The sequence below is a fragment of the Euprymna scolopes genome, chromosome 18 (genome assembly GCF_053919585.1).
Source record: "Euprymna scolopes isolate OS-2025 chromosome 18, ASM5391958v1, whole genome shotgun sequence".
Taxonomy (NCBI): domain Eukaryota; kingdom Metazoa; phylum Mollusca; class Cephalopoda; order Sepiida; family Sepiolidae; genus Euprymna; species Euprymna scolopes.
In genome coordinates, this window is record NC_136499.1 from 107,887,239 (window position 1) to 107,911,873 (window position 24,635).

Consider the following 24,635-nt stretch of genomic DNA (forward strand, 5'->3'; position numbering starts at 1 on the left):
TTGGAAACTACCATTGTAATTTACTAAAATTGACAAAAAAAATCAGTAGAAACCATTGTTTTTTTTAATCTGAAAACTCTATCGAGTACAAAATTTTGTCCTAATAGTGTTGGTTGGTTGGTTGCTTTTGTTTTACGGCATATCAACCCTTTTCGGGTTATTTAATGCCGAATCCAAAGATTTTGAAGAAATTTTTTTTTAATAGAATATATTTGTTGTTTTCACGTCGGTTTTTATTTAACCCATAGTTGGGACCCTAACAGGTACTACCACTCTGGGTTAGAGTGGACCTGGGAGCAATGGTAATTAAAGGATGGCTCCACACTCCCCAAAGCCCACAAGCTGGGGCCTCACCACTGGATATAGTTTAAGGTCATATCCAGGACCCCCATTGAGGGATTTTTACCCTCTGCAGGGGGACAGTCGGTGTATTCTAATGCCCCACCGACAGGGCCCCTAATAGTGTAGGAGCGACGATAATTGTTTGAAAGGAAAGTTTGCTTCTCATAAAACAATTTCTTTTTCTTTTCTTTTCATATTGAACAAGAAAATGTATCTTTCAAACATTTTCATCTCCAACCATCAATTGACTGTGAATAATAGTTCAATGCGCATGGTAAAGCAGATTCCACACCTCCAAGAATTGGCTATTAGTCGATGCTTGGCAATTCATTAAATTATTTTGAAAGTGTCAGACACATCCATGACAATATTTTATTTATTTATTTGCAAACTATGATCCTCATCTTGTTTTTACAACGTTTCGGCCAACTATTCCTCTAGCCATCGTCAAGTGGTTAACCGCGATGGGATAGGAATGTGAGTCTCTTAAATATATCTTCAGTAATTACTGCCTTCCATAGTTGTCGTCCCACCACGTTTTGGCCAACTAATCCTCTGGCTGGCTTTGGGTAGGATTCAAACCGCTACCTTCAGACAATGCTCACCTGGAACTGTAGACATTCAACGTGTTCATCCACGGGCTCCGAAGAAATAGTTGGCCGAAACGTGAAAACAACAACAACTATAAAGATGAGGATAATAGTCCACAAATAAATAAAATATACCAACGACTCATCTTAAAGAATTCTAATAATTAAATAATATATATCTTCATGACAAGTTGGAATATTATTTTTTCTACCCGCATGAAATCATTGTCCTAAACATCATTTACAAAACTTGTTGAGCGCATTTTCTTTTTAGGCCGGCGCATTTATACATACTCATATGGTAATCATATGAAAATATACTTATGACTGGTTTTCCTGTAATTAGCAGTTGCTCTGTGTGCGTGTGCATGATAATTTAATGGTGATAAGAACATAAGTATTTTCCAGAGCTAGATATAAATTATCAAGGTTTTATATATTTAAAAAAAAAAAAAAAAAAAAAAAAAAGACTTTTTTTCATACTGAAATATTAAATCTATGCTTTAAACATTTAAAAAAAAAAAAAAAAAAAAAAAAAAAAAAAAAGACTTTTTTTCATACTGAAATATTAAATCTATGCTTTAAACATTTAAAAAAAAAAAAAAAAAAAAAAAAAAAAGACTTTTTTTCATACTGAAATATTAAATCTATGCTTTAAACATTTAAAAAAAAAAAAAAAAAAAAAAAAAGACTTTTTTTCATACTGAAATATTAAATCTATGCTTTAAACATTTAAAAAAAAAAAAAAAAAAAAAAAAAGACTTTTTTTCATACTGAAATATTAAATCTATGCTTTAAACATTTAAAAAAAAAAAAAAAAAAAAAAAAAGACTTTTTTTCATACTGAAATATTAAATCTATGCTTTAAACATTTAAAAAAAAAAAAAAAAAAAAAAAAAGACTTTTTTTCATACTGAAATATTAAATCTATGCTTTAAACATTTAAAAAAAAAAAAAAAAAAAAAAAAGACTTTTTTTCATACTGAAATATTAAATCTATGCTTTAAACATTTAAAAAAAAAAAAAAAAAAAAAAAAAGACTTTTTTTCATACTGAAATATTAAATCTATGCTTTAAACATTTAAAAAAAAAAAAAAAAAAAAAAAAAGACTTTTTTTCATACTGAAATATTAAATCTATGCTTTAAACATTTAAAAAAAAAAAAAAAAAAAAAAAAGACTTTTTTTCATACTGAAATATTAAATCTATGCTTTAAACATTTAAAAAAAAAAAAAAAAAAAAAAAAGACTTTTTTTCATACTGAAATATTAAATCTATGCTTTAAACATTTAAAAAAAAAAAAAAAAAAAAAAAAGACTTTTTTTCATACTGAAATATTAAATCTATGCTTTAAAGATTTAAAAAAAAAAAAAAAAAAAAAAAAAAAAAAAAAGACTTTTTTTCATACTGAAATATTAAATCTATGCTTTAAAGATTTAAAAAAAAAAAAAAAAAAAAAAAAAAAGACTTTTTTTCATACTGAAATATTAAATCTATGCTTTAAAGATTTTAAAAAAAAAAAAAAAAAAAAAAAAAAAAAAGACTTTTTTTCATACTGAAATATTAAATCTATGCTTTAAACATTTAAAAAAAAAAAAAAAAAAAAAAAAAAAAAAAAAAGACTTTTTTTCATACTGAAATATTAAATCTATGCTTTAAAGATTTAAAAAAAAAAAAAAAAAAAAAAAAAAAAAGACTTTTTTTCATACTGAAATATTAAATCTATGCTTTAAAGATTTAAAAAAAAAAAAAAAAAAAAAAAAAAAGACTTTTTTTCATACTGAAATATTAAATCTATGCTTTAAAGATTTAAAAAAAAAAAAAAAAAAAAAAAAAAAAAGACTTTTTTTCATACTGAAATATTAAATCTATGCTTTAAAGATTTAAAAAAAAAAAAAAAAAAAAAAAAAAAGACTTTTTTTCATACTGAAATATTAAATCTTTAAACATTTTCATCTCCAAGCACCAATTGACTGCAAATAACGGTTTAGTGCACATGGCAAATTACATATTTCATACCAACAAGAATTGGCTATTAACCGACACTTGGTAATCAATTGAATCATTTCGAACTTGTATGCTTCAGTCAGCTTCACAAGTTTGAATATTGTTATTTCTTCAGTCTGTATAAAACGTCATAAACATCATTTTAGATTTGTTGGGCGCATTCTAATATCTTGGCAGCCATTTTATTTCTAGGCTGCTGTGTCTACACATTACTAATTTTAGTTAAATGATGAAAAAATTCAGCTTTGTTATTTGTCAATCTGCCATCATTATTATTTCATTATTTGACAGACTGACTTATCTCCCTTATAGCTGTGTAGAAGCATTTAATCGTCTGCTAGCTCTTTATCTATCTATCTATTTATCCATCTATATATCTATCTGTTTATATAATTATCTATCTATCTAGCAATGAGTGGACAACAGAGATTTGAATAGTGACATGTTTTGACATGTATCAAACTTTGTAACCAATCAGTTTGCACCGGAAGTTTCCGAACGGGTGATCAGACGTGACGTGTCAAGTGTTCCGGTTTGCACAAGCATAGTTGGATTTGAGATGCAAAACAAACAAGATGGGTTAAGAGGGTCTCCCCATGTTGGCAAATCTCCTAGAAGCGACCAGCAGTAGAAACAGGTATGTCATCATATGTATATGTTGATACACAAGCACGCACCAACAAATAATAGACAAGTCATGGACCATGACAGATATTTAGGTAATCTGTTATACCACAAACACAACGTACATACATTTATATACGCCCCGTTAATTAATCAAGAAACTATAAGTATGATTTAAATGAAAATACAACATAGATATACAACCCTTCTGCTTTATTGGATTGGTGCCCATATCCATGATGGATCGTCAAAACAAAACTGATTTTTATTTTTAAAAATAATTCTATTCAATAATTTTAGCTAATTCGTGGAGGGGATACTTATTTCTGCATGCTATGAAAAGTATATATGAAAATGGTTACTTGGAATTGCCATTTTCATTTGTAACGAAGACTGTATAAAATGCCCCCGCAATTTTCATCACAAATTGTCTCTTTTGATAAAGTTTCTAATGTATACTTATTTATTCAGAGTTAGATATTCTTTCTTTTTATTATTGGGTCACCACTTATCAAGGCCTAGAGCCACTCGACGATTCATGTTACTATTTGTGGAAAATATTTCATTCTTAATCCTTGTACAGAGAAATATATAATCAAGTATAAGGTAGAGTAAAAGTTTAATTAAAAATAAAAATCAGTTTTCGTATTTTGTCGATCTGCCATTCATTATTAGTTGATTAAATGACAAACTGAATTCTCTCCCCTTGTTTACTTGATTAAATAACAAACTGAATTCTCTCCCCTTGTTTACTTGATTAAATGACAGACAGAATGATGTAGCACTTGTTTGGGGTGAAAATGCAGCAGCAGAAAAAAAAAAAAAAAAAAAAAAAGACGGAGTTATCCCCCCCTGCTTTACAAGTATGTCTGCTCTCATTAATGTCAAATTGGTAAAATATGCAAATTCATTTTTATTTTTTAATTAAACTTCTATTTGATAATTTTTCATAAAATTTTATGGGGATACTTATTTTTACCTAATATGCAAATATCTCAAAGAATTTTTACTTGGAATGCAACGTTTTTTTTTTCTAATCAAAATTTATTATAAACTAGACATCCCTATGACCCATTGGATCACAACATTATTTATTATATTTTGATATCATTAGAAAATTGGATACCTGTACAGTTTAATCAAGACATTAAAAAATGAAAATATCAAAAAAAGGTTATATTGTACATTTCTGTTTTGGACTCCGAAAAAAAATTCACTTAATTTGATAGAGTAGGTTTTTTTGTTTTACAGCGGAAAACACGTTTTTATGACAACACACTGAAGGTAGCCATGTTTGGATTTGTAGAATATGCCATGGGGAGATAACTCAGTTTAAAGCGCCGACACCCCCCTCCCCATCTTAAGTACTAGCTTTTCTTCCTAAAAATTGAAACATGACTACCTTTTGCTCAGTATCATAACAGATTAAGTTTTTCGCTGTAAGAAAACAAAAAAACTACTTGATGAAATTAAGTGAAATTTTTTTTCGGAGAACTTCATTCCATAACAGATATGTACAATATAACCTTTTTTCAATATTTTCATTTTTTTAATGTCTTGATTTAACGGTACAAGTACCAAAAATTGATTTCAGATAAAACAAAAAAAATTTGGGATCGCCAATGGCAACCAGAAAAAGCAGTCATCCTCCTCCTCTCTCTCCGGACACTTCATACACTCGTTAAACTTGGGAATATTTTGTCATGACTAGGTAGAAATTTTAAGGAAATCTTAAGTTTTTATATTTTGTCAACCCGCCGTTCATTATTACTTGGTTAAATAACAGACTGATTTATCTCCCCCTGTTTTACAGGATTTCCACTCCTATATGGATTGGCAAAATAAAGTAAAACTGATTTTTATTTTTTTTGAATAATTCTATTCGATAATTTTTCCTAATTTTCAGTGAGGATACTTATTCTTGTCTGATACACAAGTATGCGCCACATACTGTATATATGCGTCAAGGTGGGCCTTAAATTTAGAGTACGGCAAAAAGAAAAATAAATTGCAATGGTAAAATATTCTCCTCCAATAAAAAAAAATATATATAAATTAAACAATTTTTAAAATAAAAATGATAATAATCTCTAGCAACTAAAGAAAAAAAAAAAAATATCAGGGTTTTTTTCAGTTCTTAAAATTCAGCATAAATATCGACTTACTACAATCTAGAATTGTAAAAACAAAGAGAAAAATTGGAAAGTCAGGAAGGGAGGGTCTGTTTTATTAACTTTCCCTGGTTTGCAAAATGTTTGGTGTCGTAAGATTTCCAATTGCGGCTGTTGATAAAGTTATAGATGTAGAAATTTCTGGTAGCGCACTGACTATGGTAGCCGGAATGGTAGCTGGAGTCGTAGCAGCACCATCCACCACTGGCGTCGGGATAGATATTAAGCTTGGGATCGGAGTAGCTACAGGAGTCATAGGGGCAGGTAAAGATGGTGCTGGTGTGACTGGTGAGGTTATTATTCCCAAAGACGGAGGCGCAACCATAACATCAGACTCGTCTATCTTCAAGATTTCATTTTTGTATTTTTGAATGACTTCCTTGCTCTGTTTCAGCCGTTCGTTCAACTCTGCAATTTCATAACGGATCTTATTTTTTGCATTCAGTATGTTATTTACAGTCTTCTCACGTTTTTCTTCAACTGAAAAGAAAAAAAAATTAAAACGATTAAAAATATCGAATATTACAAATCTTTCAAAGCAGTACTATTTCATATGATAGAAAATTTGGAACAAAACAAATAATTTTGCACTGAATATAATTTGTTGTACTGACAGTTGGGCTACATTGGTAACAACCATATGTAGTAATATTGAAAATTGGGTTACATCGGTAACAACTATATGCAGTAGTATTGACAGTTGGACTATATTAGTAAAAACCACATGTAATATTATCCAAAATGAAATTACACAAAACCTTATAGATATACTTAGAAAAACAATTGTAAACCCAATCAGCACTCAACCCTCTGGGCTTACTTCACACCAAAATCAGATTTGCAGGTTTGCTTGTTCTGTTGGTTTGAAATATGGTTGTACAGTTCTAGAAAGTTCACCTTACCAGGCTTTAGTTCTTCACCCTTTGAGAAAGGGTTAGTTTATTGCTAATCACCTGAGGTGTATCTATTGTGGCGATACCATGTATCCCTGGTGAAGTCAACTGACCTTGTTGATGGATTTTCACGAATAATTATTGAAACAGGCCAAGATCTAATTCCCAGCATTGGCTGAGAAATCAGCTGGTAAAAACAAAAGTGGGTCACGAAGGTTAATTGAGGTGTTTCTAACGGATTAATGAAAGATAGGTCTCACAAGTAAACCTGGCATTTTTTGTTATATGGGAAACGTTGATTTGGTGAAGAAAAAAGAAACGAAACTAATTTTTAACTCTTTCCGTTTTGTAGAGAAGAAAAAGAAAAGTTATTAAATTAGATATACTAAGTCGTGTAGTTTCCAAGATATAAAGAAATTATAAAGTGGGGGATCACTTTTCTATATTTATTTAATGTAAAATGAACATCCATTTTATAGCCAAGGTGGCCATAAAAGGGTGCTCATTTTATATTAGATTAATATAGAAAAGTGATCTCCAAATTCTTGAAACAGTAATGTGCGACTTTAAGGGCAAATGTCACATAGCCCATTACACAATTCAAGTCATTAGCTTTCCAATGAGCCTTTATTTGTTAAATTCTGATCAGTAGTTGCCTAGATCTAAAATTTTAAAATTGCCCAAAAAAGTGGTATATCTATAAGTGGATATATATCTATACTCGTAATCAAATTGAATATTGAAATGCTCATATCTTTGGTTCTATGGGTCGAAAGTACATGAAAATTTGCAGGCTTTTAGAAGATTATAATACTATTCTATAGTTCAAATTTTTAAATTTTATGACAATTGGTTAAAAAGAACCTATATTTTCAAACCAATAAAATATGCCCAAATTTGCAAACATTTATATATATATATATATATATATATATATATATATATATAGTGTTCTAGCAAGCCAGCTTTAGTTTTTCTGTTTTGGGATGAATTTTGCTTTGGATTTTTTTGCTTGTTGTCTCCCCTGTGGCCTTGCCAGGCTACTATATATATATACATGTATGGACATGGCTCAGAGGCGAAGGAATAAGGGTGAAGAGTTGTATGTTTTGGTTTGATTCTAGCTGATGGCACCTAAATCATGTATATATTATGTTTAATATAAGAATCGATAGAGAATTGTCTTTATTATACAAAATTTTATTCATCTAAGGTAAGGCTGATCAAAAATGAACTTTGTGAGTCTTTGTTTTTTAGTTTTTGACTTCTAGCTCAACATACAAACACACACATAAGATAACTAGCAGGCTGCCCAGTTATAAAATACACGCAAATATTATATTTTAATTCATACAGAAACTGAGACGTATGCATGTGAGTATTATGTTTTTTCTAAACAATTAACTTCTTGTAAGTTTAAAAAAAAAAAAAAAAAAAGAAAGAAAATAATCGAGCTCAGATCAAAATCAAAACCTAAAGACAGTGAATCAAGTACGATAACCATTAGGCCAGCTTGACATAGGCTTTAAAAAGTGTTTTAAAACCTACCTATTCTTAACATAAGGATTCGGTCATGTGAACAATTCGTGCATGCGCATTCATGAAACAGTTAGCAAACAGATAAAAATCCAATGACGCCCACGTACCAATTTTTAATTTTGACCCTTAGCAGCCCTTTTTTCCAGATGTAAACCGATTAAAAAGTTTTCTATATGTCTGAATACCCTATTACTAAATTTCAAGTCTAGATCAAAAATTTGTTGAGTATATAGGTTGAGAAGTGTCCTCACACACACACATACTCTTTTTTATAGATATATACTTTATGGTTCTTTGTTTTTTAGTTTTTGAATTTTAGTTGAACATACAAATACAGACATAAGATAATATAATAGATTAAAATTCTAAATAATTTTTCCTAAATTTTGACGTAAATACCTATTTTTGCCTGATACCTAAGCATATCAAAGAGTTTTATTTGCAGCCTCAATTTTCCCCTGTGCCTGTATTCGTATAAGTGCCAAAATTTCCAGAACGAAAGAGGAGATGAATAACAGAAAAAAAAAAAAAAAAAAAAAGCAAGCGACTTGACTTACAATCGGTTTCATGTCGGTAAGTGCCCATCATGATTGGACGGACGTTCGTTAACATTTGCTGCATAACTTGTGTTGGATCCTGGAACATCTGGAAATGATGGAAACAAAAAAAAAAAAATTGATTATGATCATCATCTTGTATCTAGTATTAGCGACGGAGGCACCTGACTTTGCTCGGGCATAAAATCCGCTTAAATATGATATTTTAATTTGTCCAGATTTTGTATATATTATTATTATAGAGTCGTGATTTCTGAAGTAAAAAAAAAAAGTATTTAGGTGCCGTCAGCTAGAATCGAAACCAAAACTGTAGCATTCAAATCTGGTGACATTACCACTGTACCAACGTGAAACGCATATGAACTGATTAAAAATTAAAAATAAACTAAGATGAATGTACAAAATGATATTTTTTAGTTTTGACCCATTTTTGACCTCTTAAAAACTATTTTAACCGGCTAAAAGACCCATAAAAGAACGGTCATAAAAAATCCAATCATTTTAGACCCTTAGCGACGCTCTGCAACTTTTAGTTTCGGAGTAGATAGAGTTTGAAAATATGGAGACGGACAGACAGATAGACTTTTATATATTAGATTACAAAGACAAGTTAATCAACATCTGCTTCCCTATGGTTTGGCTCCTGCATAAATATTCTATTGTTATTTTCATGGCAAGTGCTCGACTGAACTCTAATCTATCATTTCACCATGCCAAACTTTCACAAAAAAAAAAGCACTACTAGCTACAAACATAAAAAAAGACAGTTAAAGGAATCATTTTTGACATCAGAAAAAAGGCACAGATTTTTCAGATTCTGATACCCGAAAAAGTTCTGATTTTTTCTGATTCCGATTAATCGTCCCAACACTAATACATACTAATATCAATATTACATATCATTACTGCTAATATACAATGCAAATATTACATATTAGTGACCCAATGTTGGTGATGATTATGTTAGTGGGAATTTTGACAAGAGGGCAACTGACGAAGTGAAACAGTTGACGATGCAGAAAGCAAAAAAAAAAAAAAAAAAAACGCACAGATCTAACCACGAGAATATCACCTGCACACGTACCCACAAAAAGACCGCCCGTACACGTGCCCACGAAAAAAAAAAAAAACACCCGTACACGTACCACGAAAAAATAAGCACCTGCACACGTACTCACGAAAAAAAAAACCCCGCACACGTACCCACGAAAAGAACACCCACACACGTACCCACGAAAAGAACACCTGCCCATACACCTATAAAAAGAGCACCTGTACACGTACCTATATAAAGATCATCCGCACACGTACCTATAAAAAGACCACCTGCACATGCACGGATAAAGATTTATTATTGTTATTAAAAAGGTTACAGAAATACTGAAAAGTCAACTCACCAATTCGTCGTAAAATTCTGAGACTAGCGATTTTTTTCCGAGCATTATGTCCGTTTCACTTTGGAAAAGTTTCAGCAAATGATAAAGCGTCACCTTAAAAAAATAAATATTAATTTTATTTTAGATAAAAAAAATTTATTTTGAAGTATTTATGCATGGAGTTTGGTTAGTTTGGTCAGGGCTCTGCAGACAAATTTATCTTTAGTTAACCTTTGACAACTAAGTATTTTCGTTTACTAGCCAAATAGAAAAATAACTAGCCAAACTAAACTCACGTGATTTTTAGAATATGACATCTTCATTCTGTGACAAGTATGTACATCATAAAGATATTTTTGTATTTTTTTAATAAGTGTAATTCTAAATATACACTGAATTTTATGTTGATACTTGAAGTTATAAACATTCATATTTCCTCAGATGTTTTTTAAACAGCCTTTGTTAAAAAACAAAGTATATTGTTTTGTGAAACTTTTTATTCTTTAAATAATTTGACTTTGCTCGTTTTATTATAAAAAAAAAGTTGAAAAGATATTTTTCACTCAGTAGTGAGCTTTTCAAGAGTGTCGGTAAAAGAAATACAATCGCCAAAAGATAAGCGTTTCATTATTTCTAGTCGCCATTTTGAAAAATCACTCGCAATATAGAGACCTGTTGTTTTGTTTTGTTTTTAGGTATATCAATCTTTTTCAGGTTATTTAATGCTAAATCTGGTAGTTTGGGTAAAAGTTTTCTGCTTAAAGTTGTTTATATCTTCAAATATTGATCCACAGTGTTTGGTTTAGTTATTTTCTTTAGGTTTTTTTTTTTTTTACAGCATATCAACCTTTTTTGGATTATTTAGGTTTATTGTTTGGATGATAGAGACAAGGTTTATTTACTTTTCAACAGAGGTTGAGAATTGAATTGCTTATTTTATACTGTCATATTCCACCTATACGAACGTCTAAATATTTTCCACAATGCAAGTGCGTTTAACTGCCTTCACAGCTCCTCAACATGGCCATGAGACGATTTGATCTGAAACCCAACACCCATACAGACTAAGCTACTGAATCTCGCTTTAATACTGGAGATTTTTTTTATACTATTACCACTTATAAATGTGAATACATTTCTGCTTTTTTTAGCAACAAGGTTTATTTACTTATTTTAAGAATTATAGGATTTGAATACTCTTTTTTCTCGTGTTAATGGATGGTGGCCTAGGGGTTAAATACCAAATCTTGCAACAGCATTCAAATCATTTTCTACATTTAAGATTGCATAAGCATGAAACGCTAGTGTCTGTAAGGGGAAAAAAAAAATATTTAAATGAAAAAATATTGCTATCACCCCCATCAACAAGAATTGGGCCTCTAGCAGAATTTATAAGTTATAAAATCATTAATTTTCCCCACTCTTTATCTGTGCCTAAATCAAAACTTAGATTCCATGAGCAGAGCTTCTTTCTTAGAAGTGCACGACTGTGGAACTCTCTTCCGTTTGCCTGTTTTCCACCTGACTACAACTTGGATGTCTTCAAGTCAAACATAAACAAATTTCTGACAAACCGCTCTCTTAAGTAAGACACCCTATCAAATATCCAATACTAATGATTACTACAATACTATCTCATTGATTACTGTACATGCAATAACCCTTCTCCCCGAGTGGCTTCTGGGCCTTGATAAGTGGTGACCTCCATGTAAAAAAAAAAGAAGAAAAATCAATGCATAAAGCAAGGTTCCGGATGCTACTGTTAAACAGTTTACAACTAAGCTTAATTATACACGTCTGCTGATTTGCCATAATATACAGTTTAAATTCTCTTTCTCATGTTAATTGATAGTGGCCTAGGGGTTAAATACTACTGAGTTAAAGATTACTTTTTTCTTTTTTTTTTTTTTACTCACGTTCACCCCTAACAAGGCATATCGCCACTTGGACCAAAGGAGCTACTATTTGGGACCATGCCTAGGAAAGATTAACAAGATGTTGGTTTATGCTACATTTAAACTTCTGCATATCAGTATAACCAAGGAAGCAGGTAGCAGGAAGGGAATTCCAAAGTTTAGCTGTTCGAGAGAAGACACTACTAGAATAGAAAGCTTTCTGGCATTTAGGGACAACAACAGTGAAGGGGTGAGATATTATTGCTAAGTGGGTTTGTCGGGGATATGTACGTTGAGGAGGTACAACAAGTGAACCGAGTTTATCCGGACACATTCCATTAAAATGTTTGTAAAACCAGCACAGAGATGCAGCATTGCGGTGATGGGACAGGGGTTGATGCTTAGTTGACAAAGTGGGAACTATTAGATTGACAACTCTTTTTTGGACCCTATTCAAGAGGGAGAGGATAGTGGTAGATTAATCAGCTCAAATGTGGCAGCAATACTCCATGCATGGGCAAATGGCGGCCTTGTAGAGGTACAGGATGCTCTCAGATGTGAGTAGTTTTTTTAGCTTGATAGTGGAAACCCACCTTCTTTACAGCAGGTATGTATATATATATATATATATATATATATATATATATATATAGTCTTGGAAGTTTAAAACTATAAAAAAAAAAAAAAAAAAAAAAATTTTTTTTTTCCCCTTCATTCGTTAGAAAATTATTTAGTCAGTAAATCATTCAATCACCTGCAATCACTGCATCAACTTGCTCTCTCAAATTCACTATAGTACCAGTAATAATTTATTTTTTAAGGGATCATCAGTTGTTTACCATGAAACACTGTTTCAGGGATTTAAAAACAAAACAGTATATTACATCATAGCTCCCCAGCAGTGTTGATCAAACACCACCTCCTTTAATCTTAGGAAAATAAACATGTTACAAATATTAGATCTAGTTTCCTATTCTTAATTACTTCATCTAACCTATTCATGTTATAAAAATGAATTTCTTACCTGTGAGATTCATCTGTTTCCAAATTCAAAATGGATATATTTTTTAATTTACCAGTCTTGTATTTTTAAGATTAGGATTAATCCGTTTGACTACTTATCACCCCCACAATGATTAGTATTTTGTATATTTACATTCTTATTTATTGAAAATTAAATATATATAAAGGTTAAAAATATTTATGCATATATACATTTTTTTTCTCTTTTTCCTTTTCTTTCTTTTTCCCTTTTTTCCCCTCTTTCTTTTCTTTTCTTTCTTTCTTATATATATAAATAATCATTTTCCTGTCTTACCGGACGTTCATTGCTGTCATTAAAGTAAATTTTTATGACAACCTCAAACTCTCCCCAACCAGTTTCGGTCACTTCGTATGGAGGTTTTGCAACAACTGTAATATAATAAAAAGCAAGAAAGTAAATTTTATTTAAAAAAAAATAAATAAAAAATTTTTTTTACAAGGTTTGTAGTAGAGGGGGGGGTAAAAAAAGTGGTGCTAACTTAGAATTACACTTATTAAAAAAAAAAAAATGCAGACAAATCTTTATGATATACGTATTCATCAGCGAATGAAGACATCATATTCCAAAAATCAGGTAAATTGATCAAGTAGGTTTTTGTTTAACTAAGAAAATAAAAATTTATGATTTTTAGTGATTTTAAGACTAAATGTATCCATTATAAGGCTGATTTTGATCTCAATATTTCAAATTCAGTTGTCTTTCTCTTATTTATGCTGGATCAAAACACTTGGCTGACCAAAAATCCTACTTCTTGCTTAGTCATAAAATCCTTCGTTTTTGTTTTTTTTTTTAATTAAAAGAAAATTTTAAAAACTACTCGATTAATTTACGTGATTTTTTGAATATGAAATCTTCATTCATTGACGAGCACATACAAGTATTTTTTTTTTAATTTTTGATTTTAAAGCATAATTTTAAATAAGCACCAAAACAGTCATATTAAGTTATTAATTACTCATTACTATTGATTCATTTTATTGAAAAATAAAAATTCTAAACCAATTTAATATCTTAGTATTACATTACATTACAAGCAAGGCAAGCACATTGTTTCTGTTTGGAAGGCTTCATTCAATTTTTACAATATGACTTACAATATAATCTTAGCAATGAATTCCAAAATAACCTCTGTTTTCTGGATTAGAATCTATGCATCTAACACTTATTATTGTCTAGTTTGTTTTTACCTTGAAATAGTATATTTTTTTAGCTCCTTACATCAAGTGGTTTTATGCCTTGTCTGGAGCGATTGCCATAATAAAAAAAACCGTCTGTATCAGAAATCCAAAGGGAAAATAAGCATCAAAAATTAAAGAAAAAGAAGTTTCTCATCTACACATAGCAAACAGATCCTCAGTCACACACCAAAAATAAAACTAGAGCAATTTTATTGTAAAAACTATTCCATATTTATTCTTTTTTCTTCATGGGATCCTTTTTGAGGATTCCCTTATTCATGGGATCCTTTTGGAGGAGATTTCCTTCTCACTCACCGCACCGTTATAATAAAAACTTAAAAAAAAAATCTTTTTCGAACAATAAAAGAGTTTTTATCTGACACTCTAACTTACTTACCTCTGTTTTGGTTTGGATAACTTTCATGTAATTTGAAATGAACTTTTTTTACATAACTCGACATATCCTGGAATGAAAACAATGAAAATTAAATAGAATTATTTGTATGCACTTATTTTAAAACATTATTTCTCAAACTTACAATAAATAAATAAAAAAATGTGCCCTAGTTAATCACCTTGTTGTCTAAAATATACATTCCATAATTCAGAATATGTGTTTACTACTTTAGTGATTAATCCTATGCATAGAATATGAGGATAAAATACGATGAGATGCTGTGGAGGCAGGATTGAATACTGCTGCCATATCTGGGCAGGAGCTGCTAAAAACAGCTTATCCTGCCTTGACAGAGTACAAAATAGACTTTGTGGCTTAGTGGGGGATGCCCCTTTCTCTACCCTGCAACCTCTCTCCCACAGAAGAGACGTTGCGAGCCTATCCTTGTTTTATCGTTATTTCCATGGGAGGTGCTCGTCAATCTCTGGTCCCCCCTCGCCAATCTTTCACGAAAAACACCCGTCTAGCCGAATCCACTGTGAAAAATTTCTCCCACTCTTTATCTGTGCCTAAATCAAAACGTGGATTCCATGAACAAAGCTTCTTTCTTAGAACTGCACGCCTGTGGAACTCTGTTCAGTCTGCCTGCTTCCCACCTGACTACAACTTGGATGTGTTCAAGTCCAACGTTAACAAATTCCTAATGAACCACTCCCTTAAGTAAACACTTCATCAAATCTCCACACTAACGTAATGTACTTGCAATAACCCTTATCCTTGAGCGGCTTCCGGGCCTTGATAAGTGGTGACCACTGTGTAAAAAAAAAAAAAAAAAAAAGACAAAATGAAACAGCAAAACTCACATTTTTGATGATTTATCTGTGTTAAATTTGTTTTTCGCTTTTGTGTTTTTCCATCCATAGAATACATATACACATTGACATATACCTAACTTTATATAAAAGTTTATTTTTTATGTCTATTCTTGTTTTGTTTTACAGCATATCAACCCTTTTCGGGTTCAATCAGTTTGGCAAGAGCTTTTATGCTGTAAGTTCTTTATATGTTCAAATATTTATTCATTGTGTTTTGTAGATGAAAATTGTTTTGGGTTTTGCAAAACATGGTTAAATTTTGCAAAAGAAAATTTAAAAAAAAAAAACAAATCACATCAATGTTTGGTGCATTTAAATCAAGAAGTCATTATTTTAAACAGCTTAATCTGGTAGCAGCAGATTATATATAATCACACGTATAAATAGAGGGGTAGATTTTTAAATGCCACAGAAAAGAGGTGGCTTTATATAAAAAGACAGAAATATACATAAACTAGTACACCGTCGTACATTGCTCAGTCATAAAATATGCTTAAATATGATATTTTACTTTATGCAGATTTCATATTTATTATTATAGAGCTAATTCTCTATTGATTATTATATTGTACCCGATATATAGTAGTGATTTTAAAAATTAAAAAAAAAATGACTCGGGTGCCATCAGCTAGAATCTAATCCAAAACATTATTTGTTACAGTTTGACCTAAATTTATATATATAAAAAAACTTTAAAAAAATAACGTTAACAATATGAATGTATATTTGCGCAGGTGTAAAAATAACAGTCGACTTACACCTGCCAAGTTCCAATTTCTTAAAATTTTTACCCCTTAACAGTTATTTTTACTGGTTAAAAAACAAATCAAATTTGTTCCACAGGTCCAAATCCCCTATATGTCATATGCTTGCTTGCATCTTGTCTTTGACGATTGGCCGATTCCATCTTTTAAAATAGGGATGACAGGTGAATATATATATATATATATATATATATATATATATATATATATATATATATATAAAATTTAAAGGGGATTAGAACAGTAGTCTAAAGAGCAGAGTGTATTTTAATGTGATAGTAAAATTACTAATTTAATTAAAATACAAGAAAAGAACAGTGCTCGTTGTAATTCAGATATATAATAAGCTCGATAGGCAAATATACTAGAGCTACTTTAATATTTAGTAATGTGATTGATAATTTAAAATTCAAATTAGAATTAAAAATTAAAAATCTGTTTCATAAGAAGAAACAATAACAAAGTCAATAATTTGTACGATCGTTTCAGAAACGATGTTTTTATTGTGATAGACATTAATCCACGAACAATAATTTTGACATATAGTTTTTTTTAAACAAAGTCTCCTCATCAGCAAAAGTATTAGGTGGGGTTTTTTATATATGTAAAAGACACCATAAATAAACCTAGCAATTTTTTAAGTAAGGCAGATGTATCTTTTAATTGTTCGCTTTTTGAAAACCGTAATTATCGTCAAAGCATTCATTTGGATGTTGATTGTAGCTTATAAATGTATGAAATGTATGCTTTGATGATAATTACGGTTTTCAAAAGGCGAACAATTAAAAGATACATCTGCCTTACTTAAAAATTGCTAGGTTTATTTATGGTGTCTTTTACATATAAAAAAAACCCACCCAATACTTTTGCTGATGTTTTAAAAAAAATATATGTCAAAATTATTGTTTTAAAAAAAACTATATGTCAAAATTATTGTTTTAAAAAAGACTATATGTCAAAATTATTGTTTAAAAAAAACTATATGTCAAAATTATTGTCCGTGGCTTAATGTCTATCACAATAAAAACATTGTTTCCGAAACAATCGTACAAATTATTGACTTTGTTATTGTTTCTTCTTATGAAACAGATTTTCAATTTTTAATTCTAATTTGAATTTTAAATTATCAATCACATTACTAAATATATATATATATATATATATATATATATATATATATATATATATATGCCTATGGGCATTGCTCAGAGACTCAGGAATAATGGTGGAGAGTTGTGGGTTTTGGTTTCGATTCCAGTTAATGACACCCAAGTCATATTTTTTTAGTTTGGATCTCACTACTACATATTAGGTACAATATAATAATCAACAGAGAATTTTCTCTATAATAATAAATACATAATCTGCATGAATTAAAACATCATATTTAAGCATATTTTACGACCGGGCAATATCGGGCGACCTACTAGTATTCTTTTAGTGTTCACGGACGTCTATTCTTTTATCAAACCTCAGTCGCATGTATATCTTTACAGGGAGAGGTCATCATTCTCCCACATACAATGTCTGGCATTCCCATGATGGGATGATGTGATACAAGGGTTAGAAAATAGGATTGAAGAGCCAGTACTGTAGAGGATTAAGCACTCTCGCCTGTAAAAAAAATTCTTAGGCAGCCTTATCAACATTCCCCAATAGATTAGCAATAAAGTAATCACTTCTCAAAGGATGAACCTCCTAGAACTGCACAGAAAGCAGAGGCATACCGCATTCAACAGAGAAAAAGCCATTTCAAAAATAGCCTAAACTCTGTTGGCTTTGGTGCTGAGGAATAAAAACCCAGCTGAACCACCCTCATCCTATACTGATAAGGCTCAATATTGCTTAACTTTGGTGACCTAATGAGAACCGGTGTGTCAATGTGATGCAAAAATGGTATTAAAGGCAATAATTGGTTGTTACACTATTATGGATTTCTTGTACATGGTTGGGATGTGCGACACAATGAATGCTGTAGAATATTTGTTACACAAAATTATGTTGGCCAGATTTTGAAAGTTGAACCTAAATAGCATTTAAGCTGCCAAATCAAGCTTTGATTCTGTCATTTTTTATTGCTGTGCCATGTTATTAGTTGGGTTAGGACAACAGCATATTCTTTTCATTGTTTTGACTCAAATGTGTATCTGTTGATATCTTATACCCTTTTATATAGAGTGATGTAGTTCTCGGTTGTCGAACTGTGTCAGATACATACTCGAAAGTCCAAACAATTAAAAGAATATGCTGTTGTCATAGCCCTAGTTATTAGAAATCAACATTTCACTAGGATTCATTTTTTTTTTTTTTTTTAAATAATCTGCTTTGACAGTTTATTAACATGGAGACATTTTTAAATAAACACCTAAAAAGAAAAATCAGCTTTGAGGAAGCATTCCTTATTTGCTTTTTTTTAACTTTGATGTTTAACCTAACAGAAGAATGCAAGGTAATAAACTTTTGGCTGCCATGTGATTTTAACGGTCTCCAAACAGTGACCTATGTGTCAACTCCATGTGTTCAAAAGTTATTTCTCTTGAACCATATGAAAGTTATCTCCCCTGAATTATTACTGAGTAAAGAAATACAAAAAAAAAAAAAAAAAAAAAAAACTCACTCCATTCATGTGAAAGATCCTTAATAATGCTTTTCTTTTTTTCTGGTATTGGGCTTAAAGCTAGTCAGACATGTTCAGCCTATCTCTACATGATTTTTCACAACCAACATGCTGTCAAGTGTCCCATTGCTGGTAACAACTATCATTCAGAGATAAACAGTCAACCAACATCCTTTTCTACTGGTCACAGCATCATTCTCAGAATATTCCCCAACAATATCAAAATAAGTCATAATTACTGTACATCACTCATGCATTCTCTCTAAATGTTTGCCGTGGCAATTCATGCACTGGACATTTACGTAGAATTACCTTTAGTAAATACGTTTGCTGCTTCTTTTATGCATCGTGTTTTATGTCCATCTTGTATTTGAGAAATAAATATATGAATGTACTAGATGAATACCCGTCCCAGGATAGGTAAAATAATTTCTCAAAGTAGAATCGTTTTGCAGCACTTTTATGCCGTCCAACAAAAATCAAAATATAATACTAAACCTTATGTCTAGAATCCTTATTCCAAGTGTGATCAAAATCTATCATATGATTTTGATTCTAGAAAATATTTAGTTACCTCATTCCTGAAGGATTTAACATATACAGTCCATTGATGCGTGTGGCCATCTTCTTCTCTCTTCTTACCAAAATATCGAGCAATGTTGCCGTAAACAATTGGTTTGATGATGGTGATTCCCTGAATAAAAAAAAAAAGACAAATCATTGAATACAATTTTACCATTTTTTAATCCTTTTCTAATCAATAAACTGAAAAAAAAAGAAAAAAAGAAATCCAAAAAACTTAATTACAAAACAAGAGGTTGGTAGGTTTATATGTAGTGACCTTGTCGTCTCCAGTCACATCTATATTGCATCAGTGCAGATAATTTTTTTTTAAACTTTATTTAAAGAATATTTATTTTATTATCATCATATTCAGTTTAATGCCTGTTTTACATTGTCATGTGTTGGGCGGCTTTACGAAATTGACTTCCAGCCTAACCTATAGGGTGAACCACTTAAAAGTAGCCCAGAAAATGTAGTAAAGAAGAGGAACATTCTTTTATTGTTTAAATTATCTGTAGTGTTATAAAAGCTGTTGGAAGTGCTGTTGACATCTATGCATTTCTGGGCATGTTTAACAACGTTTGCAGATACTGCCTGCAGGTCTTCTCTGGTGATTTTCTTGATAGCGTTGATAACATTCTCTTTTAGTTGGTCTAGATTGCATAAACTTTTTGTTTTAAAGGACCCCAAAGATAAAAATCACAGGATGACAAGTCCGGGGAATGTGGTGGCCATAACCCTTTGCTTATTGTTCTAAACATGTCATGAACTCGTGTCAATGATCTGTGAGACGTGTGGCATGTAGCGCCATATTGTTGAGAAAAGAATTGCATTTTGACTTGTGGTGTCAGTTGGTTGTTAAGAGAAAGCTTAGAGAGATCGGGCTACTTTTGAGTGGGCTACGTAATCTGAAAAAAAAAATGGTTAGAAAGAGTATAGGATCGGACTACTTTATAGTGGGCCACCCTGTATATCTGGCCAGTGTTTTATTTATCCAACTTCTATCTAGTTTGAAAGTTTGTTTCAATATCTTTTGTGTGATCTTTTTCTGCTCGGGTTTTTTCTAAATCACTTAAACAGTCTGTTGTACGTATCCGTCTCCGTGACACGCCTTGTTCCAGCTCAACCTCACATTCTCTCCACGGTTTCTTTTATGCACCCGGTATCGTCTCATCTGCATAGAAACGGCGAGAGTCTGCATTACTCATACATGATCGTCAAGTACAAAAGCAACTATGTGTCACCCTTTTTTTTTTTTGTCAAGCAACTTTTTTTTTTACAAAGCACACACACACACACTATTCAGGTAAGAGATATTTAGCAGAAAAGCCAACAACAAAGAAAAGGGCCAAAAATTCAAATGCATTACAAATAAAATGTTACCAAACGCAAGATAAATTACTCTTCTACCTGGATAAGTTTTGTGTATTTTAACGGAATTCTAAGTGTTTAAACAGTTCAAAAGACAAGTAGTGTCAAGTCAGTAAGTTAAATGGGCAATCAAGATGGCCGACGAAAGCATACTGTCTTCGGAGAGTCGATAATAGTTTAAAAATGGAAAAATTAACAAAATACTGATAGAAATCCACCATATAAGTGTCAAAAAGTGTCACAGTAAAATTTATTTGGTGAATTTCTATCAGTATTTTGCTAATTTTTCTATTTTTGAACTATTATCGACTCTCCGAAGACAGCATGCTTTCGTCGGCCATCTTCATTGCCTATTTAACTTACCTATTCAACACTGCTCGTCTTTTGGACTGATTAAATGCTTAGAATTCTGTTAAATACACATAACTTATCCAGGTATGTAGAAGAGTAATTTACCTTGCATTTGGTAACATTTTATTTGTAATGTATTTGAATTTTTGGCCCTTTTCTTCATTGTTGGCTTCTCTGCTAAATACTCCAGGTAAGTTATAGTTCTCAAATGCTTGGCTACCCTTGTAAGCTGACCCTACACTTACTAACCTAAGAACTCCCATCTATTCTTTCAACATGACCACATAATTAAAGTCAGCTCTTTTGCACACATTACCTATACTGTCCAGTTTTAATCTTCCTCTAAGGTCATCAGATCTAAAACTGTCACATAAAAAGAGTAGATAGTGGATCTTGGGTCTACTTTCAGCAACCGCATAACTCAAATACTGATGAGAAAAACCTCATCCGTATGCCCTGTATTTAGGAATTCAGGCGAAAAGTCATCTCCCTCTCAGTACAGACCAATAAGTCTCCTGTGTGTCATGAGTAAGTTGTTGGAATCCATATTAAATAAAGTAGTCGTCAACCAACTCAGCAAAAATAACCTTCTTAGTGGCATGCAATATGATTTCCGCTCCGCAAGATCTACAGCAGGTTATATCTCATAGGATTAGTGAATCTCTTGACAAAGGCTTCCTTTCCAGAGCAATTGCTCTTGACATATCAAAGGCCTTCGATTAGGCATGGCATAAGGGCCTACTTCACAAGATTTCCAGCTACGGTATCACTGGAAATGTTTTCTCAATTATTAAATCATTTCTCTCCGATAGGTTCATAAGAGTAGTGGTTGATGGGCAGAAATCAGAGGCCCATAGTATTAATGCTGGAATTCCTCAGGGTTCCACCCTGGGCCCAACTCTCTTCCTGATCTACATCAATTATCTCCCAAAACACATACTTAAATCATTCGTTGACATCTATGCTGATAACACGACCATCTATGGCAACACATCAAAGGCCGTAAATGACAAAGTTCTCTCTGATTCTCTCTCCTCTGATCTTGAGCACGTGGTACAGTGGGGGAAGATGTGGCTGGTTACTTTTAATGCATCTAAAACTAAGCATCTATCTTTAGATCATCAACGCCCTGATCCCCATCTGGAATCAATTGAAATGGATGGCTTTCATCTTGGGGAGGTTCCATGTTTTGACAAGCTTCTGGGTTTGATCTTTACTCCTGATCTGAAATGGAACACGTACATCAGATCTGTTGCCAAGGACACTGCTTAAATGGTGGGATCCTTCTACCGCTCCAGAAGATATCTCACTACTGATGCAATTCTCTATCTGTATAAAAGCCAAGTACGTCCAAGGATGGAGTACTGCTGCCACATCTGAGCAGGAGCTGCTAAAATAGCCTATCCTGCCTTGACAGAATACAAAATAGATTTTGTGGCTTAGTGGGGGATGCCCTTTTCTCTTCCCTGCAGCCTCTCCCACAGAAGAGAGGTTGCAAGCCTGTCTTTGTTTTATCGTTATTTCCATGGCAAGTGCTCGTCTGAGCTCCAAGCTCTGGTCCCCCCCTCGCCAATCTTTCACAAAAAACACCTGTCTAGCTGAAACTACTGTCATTAATTTTCCCCATTCTTTATCTGTGCCTAAATCAAAATGTAGATTCCATGAGCAGAGCTTCTTGCTTAGAAGTGCACGACTGCACGACTGTGGAACTCTCTTCCGTTTGGCTGTTTCCCACTTGACTACAACTTGGATGTCTTCAAGTCCAACATAAACAAATTCCTGACAAATCGCTCCCTTAAGTAAGACACTATCAAATATCCAATACTAATAATTACGATACTATCCAATTGGTTACTGTACACGCAATAACCAATATCCCCGAGTGGCTTCTTGGCCTTGATAATTGGTGACTCCACGTAAAAAAAAAAAAAAAAGTCTCGCTTCTCTTATTTTGTCCTTTAGCTTTCTTCAAGCAAAGTTCCCCGACGGTTGCTGACGCCCATATTCCGAATTTGTTTCTGGTGGTGGCCATGTTTGTTTTTTTCGCGCACATGCATTCAGGGTTTGTATTACTGTACACATAGATTCGAAAAAGTTGTCAAAAAACAAATATATAACAAGTAAATGTTATCAAAGGCAAGATAAGTTACTTTTCTACCTAATTGGATATATTTTTCGTGTTTCTATTCAATGTAACATGTTTATTCAGCTCGAAAAGCATACAGTGTTTACCGATGTATTGGAAAATTCAAAATGGCGCCCGACACTCTCTTTAACACGGTAAGTTCAGGAAAAGATGTTATAAATAATAAACTAGACAAAATACTGTTAGAAATTCGCTCATTATATGTTACCGTGACATAAGTTGACATATATTCGGTGTTCTTTTTTAATAGTATTTTGTCTAGTTTATTATTTATAACACCTTTTCCCAAACTTACCATGTTAAAGAGAGTGTCGGGCGCCATTTTGAATTTTCCAATACATCGGTAAACACTGTATGTTTTTCGAGCTGAATAAACATGTTGCATTGAATAAAAACAAAAAAAATGTATCCAGTTTGGTAGAAAAGTAACTTATCTGGCCTTTGATAATATTTATTTGTTATATATTTGTTTTTTGACAACTTTTTCGAATCTATGTGTACAGTAATACAAACCCACTACTTCTCGGTGACAATTTTAAATCTGATATTCGTTAAAAACAGATACGAATATCCCTAAAAATCAACTTTTTAAAAAGCAAGTTTTTAGTTGATACTTTAACTTAAATTGACCCCTTTTTTTTTTTTTCTTTTACTAAGAATTTGTAACAAATAAAGGTAAAACTATACAAACACCGTGACAGCGAATTAACCCTAACCCTAACCCCTAACCCTAAACCTAACGCTGTCACGGTGTTTGTATAATAATACCCAAATAAAAGATAGTCTAAAATAGAATTTAACTTAAAAATCCTATCTGAAAACAGCACAGTCCGTTAACTGCATAAGTACCTATTTTTTTTTCTTTTCTTTCTTTCTTTCATAAATAAATAAACACACAGGTAAAAAAAAAATGTGCGCGACGTGAGTGACAGAACCTTAAAATCTAATTTCACTCCAAAACATAGTGTTTCAACCCCCCCCCGGTAGATGGGAAGTGACATTCTCTTTTTAAAACCATTTTTTTTAAAATGCATTCATTCATCAAAATAACAAAATATTGATATTTAAATTTTTTAACATCAAAACATTTCTAAACAAATTTTTATTTTTTTTTTTCCCCCATTTTTGTCAACCTTACCTTAACTCTACCGCCGGCATCCGGTCCGAAGTCCCCCATCGCAATAATAATAAGGAATAATCAATTTCATAAGTTTAAAAACACTTTAAAAAAAAATTAATAAAAGAAAATACCGCCTTTGTTGTATAAACAGAACCGGGAAATTCACTCAAACAAGCCAATGGAAAGCGCCATTTTCTTTATACTCTCTACGAC

General features: G+C 31.7%; 1 protein-coding gene across 1 annotated transcript; it reads right to left on the minus strand.

Moving 5' to 3' along the window:
* Positions 1 to 5,761: 5,761 nt before the first annotated feature.
* On the minus strand, positions 5,762 to 24,635 carry LOC145297747 (YEATS domain-containing protein 4-like). The gene is made up of 7 exons (XM_080143977.1): positions 24,441 to 24,635; positions 19,445 to 19,564; positions 14,615 to 14,681; positions 13,313 to 13,407; positions 10,121 to 10,213; positions 8,724 to 8,811; positions 5,762 to 6,214 (listed from the first exon to the last, which is right to left on the minus strand). Exons 1-7 carry the CDS (start codon positions 24,477 to 24,479, stop codon positions 5,793 to 5,795), a joined length of 924 nt encoding a protein of 307 aa, XP_080000103.1. The 5' UTR covers positions 24,480 to 24,635; the 3' UTR covers positions 5,762 to 5,792.

What these genes read in the sequence shown, in the direction of transcription:
- LOC145297747 (XM_080143977.1), bottom strand. Translation starts at nt 24,479, where the DNA reads ATGGGGGACTTCGGACCGGATGCCGGCGGTAGAGTTAAG. An exon ending in ATGACAGCAATGAACGTCCG is followed by an intron (nt 10,214 to 13,312) that starts GTAAGACAGGAA and finishes TATTTTTTTAAG; the next exon opens with GTGACGCTTTATCATTTGCT. An exon ending in TTACCGACATGAAACCGATT is followed by an intron (nt 6,215 to 8,723) that starts GTAAGTCAAGTC and finishes TTTTCTTTTCAG; the next exon opens with TTGAAGAAAAACGTGAGAAG.